Source organism: Sinocyclocheilus rhinocerous, unplaced genomic scaffold (assembly GCF_001515625.1).
Source record: "Sinocyclocheilus rhinocerous isolate Xijiao unplaced genomic scaffold, SAMN03320098_v1.1 scaffold950, whole genome shotgun sequence".
NCBI lineage: Eukaryota > Metazoa > Chordata > Actinopteri > Cypriniformes > Cyprinidae > Sinocyclocheilus > Sinocyclocheilus rhinocerous.
The window spans coordinates 457,794-466,663 of record NW_015637169.1 but is presented as its reverse complement, the minus strand read 5'-3'; the positions used below and the strand labels follow the sequence as shown (position 1 = coordinate 466,663).

Below are 8,870 nucleotides of genomic sequence, written 5' to 3'. Positions count from 1 at the left end.
TATTTATACTATATATATATATATATATATATATATATATATATATACACACACAGAAAACTTTACCATCTCTGCTCTGTGTAAAAGTTGTTTCTTAGCCGACTGATCACCAACAATTTTCCTCATCAGAAAAAAAAAAACCTAAACAAAACAAGATTTCACCATCACTATATAAAACACTGGTCAGTGATCAGCAGCCAACATTAACTTGTCTCGGTTGCTTTCATCTTAGAATTGTTTTGCACCCATTCTCATTCAGTTCTGTGCTGAAGCCAGCTTGAACAAATCTTTATTTCAACTCTCAACTGCAGTTTTGGGGTTTTCATTGAGTGGTGAAGGATTCTGGAGCATCAGATTGGCATCTGTGCAGAATTTCTTTATAAGACTGTGCACGTGCCGCTCTATGCAGGAGCAAATCTCTTAGCTTGTGCCCTCACACGTTTTTCGTAGTCCATCCTGTTTTGACTGCGAGAGAGAGAGATAAGATCAATTTTGTAGGCACGGTATCAGATGAAATAGTAAAATCATATATAAAAGCGTGCAGGTGATATTTGGCTGCACTTACCAATATATCGTATAGGCCTCTGCCTGCGCTGGGTCCTGAATGTTGGGCTCATTCAGGAGCTCCTGGATGCCCAACAATATCTACAGCCACAACAACATATTGAGATACAAAAACTTACTGCTTAAAAGGTTTGTTCAAATGTCTAACCTTATGAGCAACTGTGATCTTTAATGTTAATATCATAATGGATAAATTGTACACATTCAAAGGTTTGTGGTCAGTAAGTTGTTTTTAGCAAATTAGTGCTTTTATTCAGCAAGGATGCATTGAAATGATCAAAAGTGAAAGTTAAGACTAGTGCTGTCAAGTGATTAATCGCATCCAAAATAAAAGTTTTTGTTTACATAATATATGTGTGTGTGTGTACTGTGTACATTTATCATGTATATATAAATACACATACAGCATATATTTTGTATTTACATGTATATATTTATATTCATATAATTTATATTATATATAAATATATTTAATACATAAACATATTTTTCTGACATGTATACATGCATGTGTATTTATATATACATAATAAATATACACAGTACACACACACACACACACACACACACACATTATGTAAACAAAAACGTTTATTTTGAATGCGATTAATCGTGATTAATCGTTTGACAGCACTAGTAAAAACATTTATAATGTAACAAAAAAATCTGCTGATCTTTTGAACTTCATGTTTATCAAAGAATCCTGGAAAATATAAATCATGATTTATGGAAAAATATTGGGCAGCACAACTGTTTTCAACATTGATAATAATAAGAAATGTTTCTGAAGCAGCAAAACAGCATATTAGGATCATTTCTGAAGGATCATGGAGTAATGATGCTGAAAATTCAGCTGTGCATCACAGGAATAAATAACATTTTTAAATATATTCAAATAGTAGGGCTGGACCAGAATATTCGATTATTTGTTCGGTGGGTTAGCATTCGACTTTCAATTTTGAGATTCGAATATTCTTTTTTTTTTTCCCTAACACCTGGCATCCCCCGCCAAACGGTTCTCATTGGCCCTTGAATATGAATCGCCCATGAGTGAACGTCATGATTCAGTTCATCTGGAAGAGAAGACAAAAATGCCGAAGACCTCAGCTGTGTGGGAGCAATTTAAATTGAGTGAGGACAAAACAAAGGCAGTGAGTGTGCCAAATATGCGATTTAAAACGGGCCTACCACAACAGCACATCAAGTTTGAAAAATCACCCGATTTCTGTAAGTAGTACGGCTCTTAACAGACCTGTGTGTTTTGTATCACTAGTGCAGTGTCCGTTCTCGAAGCATATAAGCCCTGCCCGCGTGAGGCGCACCGCTTCTGGCTTGCGCTGTTCTGTAGTTTATTAAAAGTTTATTCATTCTGAACGTGTCGTGCGTCCATATTGCACCAAAATGCGACACTGCACTCCCTTGGCTCCGCAGCAACACACCTGCCACGCGTGAAGGTTCTCGACAAAATAAAAATGCAAACAGACAGACAGACGCACAGAGATTCCTGCCTTTATTTATTACACCGTGTCTACACCAGACGCGACAGTTGTCGTGTCGCGCCGCAACAGCTAAAGTCTGTCTACACTGGACGCGACAAAGCGACCGTTGAAAATCATTTGAAATTTGTGTCAGCACGTCATAAATAGAACGCAGCTGCAGTTTCTACTGTTTTACTGTCGGGGATTTTTGTCAGCCGCGCCACGCCACATCCAGTGTAGACAACATAGGTTCTATTGTATTTTGTTGCGCCGCTCGCGTCCAGTGTAGACACAGTGTTAGAGAGAAGAATATGTTCAGCCCCCTCCCTCCGAAGCTTCGAATATTCGGTGTTGATTACTACCGAAGCTTTGAAGCTCAAAAAATGGTATTCGGACCAGCCCTATCAAATAGAAAACAGTTATTTTAAATTGTTATAATATTTCACAATATTACTGTTTTTACCATATTTTTGATCAAATAAATGCAGCCTTGGTGAACATCAAAAACATTTTCAAAAATCTTTCCGACTGCAAACTTTTGAACAGTAGTGTATAAGCACACACATTTGTGTTTTTGCATACTTGTTTGATGGTGATGGCTGGTCTCCAATCCTTCTCTTCCTCTAGTATGGACAGACACACTGTACCTGAAGGATAGACGTTTGGATGGAAGATTGGAGGCTCAAACTTGCCTGAGAAGAAAATGAACAAGTCAAACATACTGTTCAGCTTTACAACAGTTATTTCTCAGCTTTTCAGTGTCTATGAGCACCAGTGACAGGAAATATATGTGGAAGTGTAGTGGCAAAGACAATGATAAGCACTACATAGGATTTAACATTTTTCGTAGAAGAGAAAACTCACACTTGGGTGGTGAAGATGGGTAATCATCCTTAAAGAGCATTCTCAGTTTGTACAGTCCTCCCTCCCAAAGAGTCTACAGGATACAGAAAACACAGATACAGATGTTAAAATCTGTCATTTAACATTATTCGGTTCACAGTTCAAATATGATATGATATGCGTCTATGAACTAATCCAAGAGACCATGGATTTCCATTTGTCCACAGGCATGTTAGATGGAGATGTTATATCAAAACAATAAAATGCATAATTTATGCAAAAAAAAAAGCACTGGCAAGTATGCTTACACAGAAAAATAGACAGATAATAAAAATAAAATAATTACAAGCATGATAAAAGTATGAGAGTATGCAAGTATAAATGTTAAATACATATAAGCATAAAAAATACCCTAAACAAATATACAGATTGAGACATTGTTTAGAGCTCTGTGTAACTTGATCTAAAACATAATTTAAAGAGGGGTGTAACATTGTTCAGAAGGATACTAACCCCCTTTTTTCCTGGTATTGCACATTCCCAGTTCATGAGATTCATGGTGCCATCTGGGTTTTTGGTTGGTACTGCCACAAAACCCTACAGAGAAACAACCAAAATACCATAGCTCAAAATAGTCATTTTTATTCGGAATTACAGACTGATTGAACAGTTTGCAAGTCTACGCTCAAACATTTGACTGATGTGTATTTGAGTGTCCCTTACAAAAGGATGATCTTTCCTCCAGCCTTTGCGCTCCTGTGACAGTCTACTCAAAGCAATTCCAGACATGTCTCAACAGCGCCACCCTGCGGACAGAAAAAAACACATATACACCATCAACCGTGTCGCTGGTGCATCCGTAAAGACATAAATAAACATTAAAGCTGCAAGCAGCGATGAACGGGCCCTCGCACCCGGGCTCACCGCCAGGGGGTGGCTTTAGTAAAACAGCGTACGACGTGCAATATGCATTTAAAGTGGTAAATATAGGAGGAATACGTCAAAGTCATTTATATGTGCCAATCTTCCTGCTGCCAGCTGGTGGCGCTATGACTATAACTGGATTTTGGCATGTAGATTTCTTCAGTCCAGCACTTTTATCAAACATATGAAATTTGGTGCAGATTGAACATGGTATGTTTGAGTTAGTATAAAGCATGACGTGTCCTATTGCCAACAGGTGGCGCTATGATTATAACTGAATATTGGCCTTTAGATGTCTTCAGGCCAGGACTTTTATTGAACATGTGAAGTTTGGGGAAGATCTGACATTTTATGCCTGAGTTACAACAACTTCTATTCCCATGGCGAGACATCGAAATTTGTCACGGCGCCATGGACACGTCCTTTAAGAAATACTCAAGATCTTCACAATTTAACATTGCAAAGGCCTTTAGATTATACTGAACAACTTTGGTGTTCATCTGAATTAATCTCTAGGAGGAGTTCATTAAAATACGTCTGAAAATGGCAAAAATGACACAAAATTTGCTGAGAAAATTAAAAATAACCGACTTCCTGTTGGCTTTCGGATTTTGGTCCAACATACTTTTTTGTAGGTATTGGTGTGTTACATGTGTGTACCGATTTTCGTACATGTAGGTGAAACGTAGCTCGAGGCGCACTCCGTTGAAAGTTTATAGATGGCGCTGTCGAGCCATTTTGCCACACCCGATGGAATATTGGCATTTAGATGTGTTCAGGCCAGGACTCTTATCAAACATGTGAAGTTTGGGGAAGATCGGACATTTTATGCCTGAGTTACAAAAGCTTGGGCCCTAATAATAAACGGAGCAGATACAAGAGGGTCCTCGCACCACCGGTGCTCGGGCCCTAATTATAGCAGGGCTTATATGAATATAACGTTATTAGATAGAACACATAAAGATTTAGGTGAACGACTTTTAGTGTTTTCAGCGCTAACGTACATCATGTCATTATTAGCATTATATGTCATTCGCTGTCTTACCTTAAATAAATGTTTAAAATGCCTTTCCAGCGAATCCAAAACTGTTTCAGTGAAAAAACCCCACCTCTAGAATAAAAACTGGAAACGTTAAAAAGAGACAAACGTGCCAGGAAAATACCTCACGACCCAACCTAAAGTTTGAATTTCAGCGGTTTGATTATGAAAGCTTGTAACGTTATTCGGAATCCAGGTGAATTTGCCCAGCTGGTCGTATAATAGGTTTAAATTTACATCCAGGTTTTGTCTAAAACGTCGGGGAAGTAGACAAACAACGTTTATCCATGAAGGCGGTGGAACGGAGAGTAGCGTTTGTTTGTTATTATTCTCAGGACCATCAGGCAATATCAGAGTCGACTATAGGCGTCCATCAAAAGCGGCCATTTTAAGTGTGGCACGTGTGATAGACAAACAGAAACGGAACAATCCATGCAGGAGCTCTATATATATTTATGTGTAAGTTGAGATAATTTAACAGCGAGGGCAATATGAAAATGCCCCTCATGGGTGTAGGGCTTATTTTTCTTGTTTTAAACACTAGCACACAAGACATGAGCCGTTTGTATTTACAGTATTTTGTATTTATTAGTTCAACTCTGACATATAAAGAGAACAGGAACAAGAGTTCAGTCACTAATTATATTTTGCTTATTTTTAAACTTAAAATAGTAAAGATCCAATTTCTATCGCCTAAAAATTATAAGTGGCATTACTGATGATTAATTTTTCCCTCATGAAGGCGGTGGTCTGCAATTACATTTAAATGCAAAATAATTCAATTATATTGATATAAAGATACCATTTTAACATTACATTCTAGAGACTTATTCTGAAGTATTGTTTTCTTCTGTATTCTTTACATCTGATTTATGAATTGGTAAAGCATAATAATCTCATAATAAACTTCTTGTAACTCTCTTCCAAGATTTATATAACTGTTATTTAAACCAGAAAAGGGGCTTTAATGCATATGCAATAGTAGTAGAATAGTGCAGTACTTAATAGCCATTTTATGCAATAATTTCTGATACAATGGAAACTCTTGTGATTATATTAGTCAGCATTTCTTTATTCCAATGAAATGGTGTAGTAAGGGTCTAAGAAACCATTCATCATGGCTGTTTTCCTTTCCCCTCAGAGATCACATGTTCAGGTGCAGCTTTAATGAACCACTCGGCCCACGCCCCGTCGTACAGACAGACCCCCGGGTGGCCACACAGGTGAGCAGCGAGGGCGATGTGACAGGCTGTCACACCTGAGCCACAAGTGACCCAGAAGGGCTTCTGCATGTCGACTCCAGCCTGCTGGAAGAGCTTCTTGAGTTCCTCCACAGGACGTTCTAGACCTGATGTCGAGTCCAGGAAGCTAGGAAAAGGCATGTTGATCGATCCAGGAATATGACCAGGCTCGATGTCTAAGATAAAGAGAAAGATAGAGAAAAAAGCTAATGGCGCTTTTGCATTTTTGATAACATTTTTTATGTCTTACAGTGTGGTACATAAAATCTTCAGTGTGTTATATTCTATAAGAGTACTTCACTAATAACTTAGAAATCTATATGAATGTGGTCATAAGATGCATGTATACTAATTATAAAAAGTATGTATGAAATGGCACTGTGTGACACTGCTGTCAGGGCTTATGTTAACAACCATCTATTGTATTACTGCAGAGAATTAAAAGGCTATCAGTAGTTGAAAATGACTGTATGCACAAGTCCTCGCAAAGCGTAAAAGGGGTAGGACCTAAGATGTTTACCTTAACTTTTCTTAACTAAGTAGCAGGGTTATTATAGTTAACAAAAATTAAAAGCATAAAAATATTTTCATTACTTAAAATAAAATCAACAATCATTGAAATAAAATATTAAAAAATATATTTTGTTAACATTTAAAGCAACATTTCTCATTTCCATTTTGTTTAACTTGAAGTACTAAAATAACTGAAACGAATAAATAAACTTAAAAAAAGATTAACAAAAACTTTGTAGGCATAAAAAGTGTATATAAATGACAAAAACACAACACAAACAATAACAGTTAAGCTAAATATAAAGTGAAACATAAAAAAATCTAAATTTAAAATCTGAACATAATACAACAGTATATTAATTATACTAAAATAACTGCTAAATCAATATCACGGCATTCCACAGAGATATTGTGTAACAAAAAGAAATAAGCCAACATAATATATTTGTGGTACATGAAATCTGCTGTTATTGGTAACCTTTTATATATATATATATATATTCCATATGGTCACAAAAGTGTATTTATAATAATTATACAAAAGTTAGAGAGTATACAAAAGTGGCTATGGCACTGTATGACTGTAGGCCCATACTGTATTACTGCAGAGAATTAAAAGGCTATCAGTAGTTTAAAATTACTGTTTGCACAAAGTGCAAAGTCTTTGCAAAAGAGTAAATGGGGTAACACCTGCATGGATACGTTCCCAGACCTAATCTGCTTTAGCAATCATAGTAGTCAATATTACACTGTTTTACAACTGACAATTCATACTCACTTTCCCTCGGCTCTGGTTCAGCCCCACGAAATCTTCCATTGGCTCTGGCGTCGACTACTTGAAATGCATTGGTGTTAATATTGTTCAAAACGTCTTCGTAAATTTTGACCCAGGACTTGTCAAAGGACGCCTTGAACTCGGCACGCTCTGGTTTACTATATTGCTCGGTAACTGCATGGCCCTCCTTTAACCAGTTCTTAAATCCACCGTCCAGAACCGACACCGAGTTGTGCCCGAACACCCTAAACATCCACCACACCCGAGGAGCAGCGAACGAGCCGAAGTCGCTGGCATCGTAAACGACGACATGAGTGTTGTTCCCTATTCCCAGATTACCCACATAGTCTGCGAACTCGCCCTTGGTAGGCAGCATGTGATCAAACTTGGAGCTTTTGTCACAACACTCGTCGATGTCGAAAAACGAGGCTCCGGGAATGTGAGCTTTTTCAAACTCGGCCCTGGGATTGCGTTTCAATTTAGGTAGATACCAAGATGCATCTAATATCCGCAGATTTGGTCCCACTCGGTTGCTTTTGACAGCGTCCGCGAGCCATCGCGCCGCTACGAGAGCTCGAGTTTGAGCAGCCATGTCTTCTCTCACTCTGGCGTCGCTCAGCGGTAGTCGATGTTACAAATACCGGGCAACGAATTAAGAGCTCACATATTACGTTGGTGTGATATTTTGTGCACTGGGAAAGGGGAAATATCAATAATATTTTTTACTTGCTTAAATTAAGATTTACAATCATATCTAACTATATTTTATATTTGGCATACATCAATGCTAATATATTGTATAGAAATCGTATTTTATACCGCAAGGGGGTATAGCTCAGTGGTAGAGCATTTGACTGCAGATCAAGAGGTCCCCGGTTCAAATCCGGGTGCCCCCTAGTAATTCATTTGCTTTTTTTTTTTTCTGTTTTGTCTCTTAGGATCTATCTTAGTACAAAACTGTGAATTCCATGGATTTGCAACAGTATTTGGTGTAATGAAATGTGTTTATGCGGTTTAAGGTGTAATGTTTTGCAAATAGTGTGAAGCTGACAATGTGCTTACAGTTGTGCAAATCTAGCCTTGTGTTTTGCTCCTTGAGTGTAAGGTTTTGCTAATTGTTGGAAAAGTTTAATTTTAGTGTGTAAGCAATCGTAAAAAACTGTAACAGTGGAGCTGTGGCTTTAATTCCTTTAGAAACAACGATGTTACCAGCTCCTTGTTGAGAAAGATAATGTAGCTCTTGAGCGATTAAGCTATTTCGTTGAAGACAGCGCATTAGTTTAGAACTCTTCTCATTTTTATTTTATTTTTTTTAAAGGTAGAGAGTTTGTTAATGTGTGCAATGATAACCTACCAGCAATGTAAATATGATTTTTTAAAATATATTAGAATGAGTACATTACAATATAAATTTATTAGAACGAGTACATTATTATTTATGGGCTTAAAAACAAGATGCAAACAATCAGAATATTGTACCTGGTGGGGAGTGC

The 8,870-nt window shown here is 37.4% G+C and overlaps 2 protein-coding genes and 1 non-coding gene across 4 annotated transcripts; 1 reads left to right on the top strand and 2 right to left on the bottom strand.

Annotated features, from left to right (window-relative positions):
• Positions 1-17: 17 nt before the first annotated feature.
• On the bottom strand, positions 18-5,256 carry LOC107748796 (SUMO-conjugating enzyme UBC9-like). Of its 2 annotated transcripts, XM_016563753.1 has the most exons (8): positions 4,973-5,256; positions 4,855-4,895; positions 3,609-3,691; positions 3,399-3,482; positions 2,907-2,979; positions 2,625-2,734; positions 566-645; positions 18-465 (listed from the first exon to the last, which is right to left on the bottom strand). In XM_016563753.1, the coding sequence occupies exons 3-8, from the start codon at positions 3,672-3,674 to the stop codon at positions 402-404; spliced, it is 477 nt and encodes a 158-aa protein (XP_016419239.1). In that variant the 5' UTR covers positions 3,675-3,691; positions 4,855-4,895; positions 4,973-5,256; the 3' UTR covers positions 18-401. The 2 variants fall into 2 exon arrangements, with proteins under 2 accessions (XP_016419239.1, XP_016419238.1); XM_016563752.1 differs by having other exon boundaries at positions 4,855-5,255.
• A 455-nt stretch (positions 5,257-5,711) lies between these two features.
• Positions 5,712-8,014, bottom strand: mpst (mercaptopyruvate sulfurtransferase). Its single transcript, XM_016563779.1, has 2 exons — positions 7,381-8,014; positions 5,712-6,265 (listed from the first exon to the last, which is right to left on the bottom strand). Exons 1-2 carry the CDS (start codon positions 7,967-7,969, stop codon positions 5,964-5,966), a joined length of 891 nt encoding a protein of 296 aa, XP_016419265.1. The 5' UTR covers positions 7,970-8,014; the 3' UTR covers positions 5,712-5,963.
• Positions 8,015-8,201: 187 nt separating this feature from the next.
• On the top strand, positions 8,202-8,273 carry trnac-gca (transfer RNA cysteine (anticodon GCA)). The gene has a single exon. It is a non-coding gene; the product is annotated as a tRNA-Cys (tRNA).
• The last annotated feature ends 597 nt before the right edge of the window (positions 8,274-8,870 follow it).

Coding starts and splice junctions, on each gene's coding strand:
- mpst (XM_016563779.1), bottom strand. CDS start 7,969: ATGGCTGCTCAAACTCGAGCTCTCGTAGCGGCGCGATGGCTCGCGGAC. Junction 6,266..7,380: donor TGAACCAGAGCCGAGGGAAA/GTGAGTATGAAT, acceptor TCTTTATCTTAG/ACATCGAGCCTGGTCATATT.
- LOC107748796 (XM_016563753.1), bottom strand. CDS start 3,674: ATGTCTGGAATTGCTTTGAGTAGACTGTCACAGGAGCGCAAAGGCTGG. Junction 646..2,624: donor CAGCCATCACCATCAAACAA/GTATGCAAAAAC, acceptor TTGTGGCTGTAG/ATATTGTTGGGCATCCAGGA. Junction 466..565: donor GAGGCCTATACGATATATTG/GTAAGTGCAGCC, acceptor TCTCTCTCGCAG/TCAAAACAGGATGGACTACG.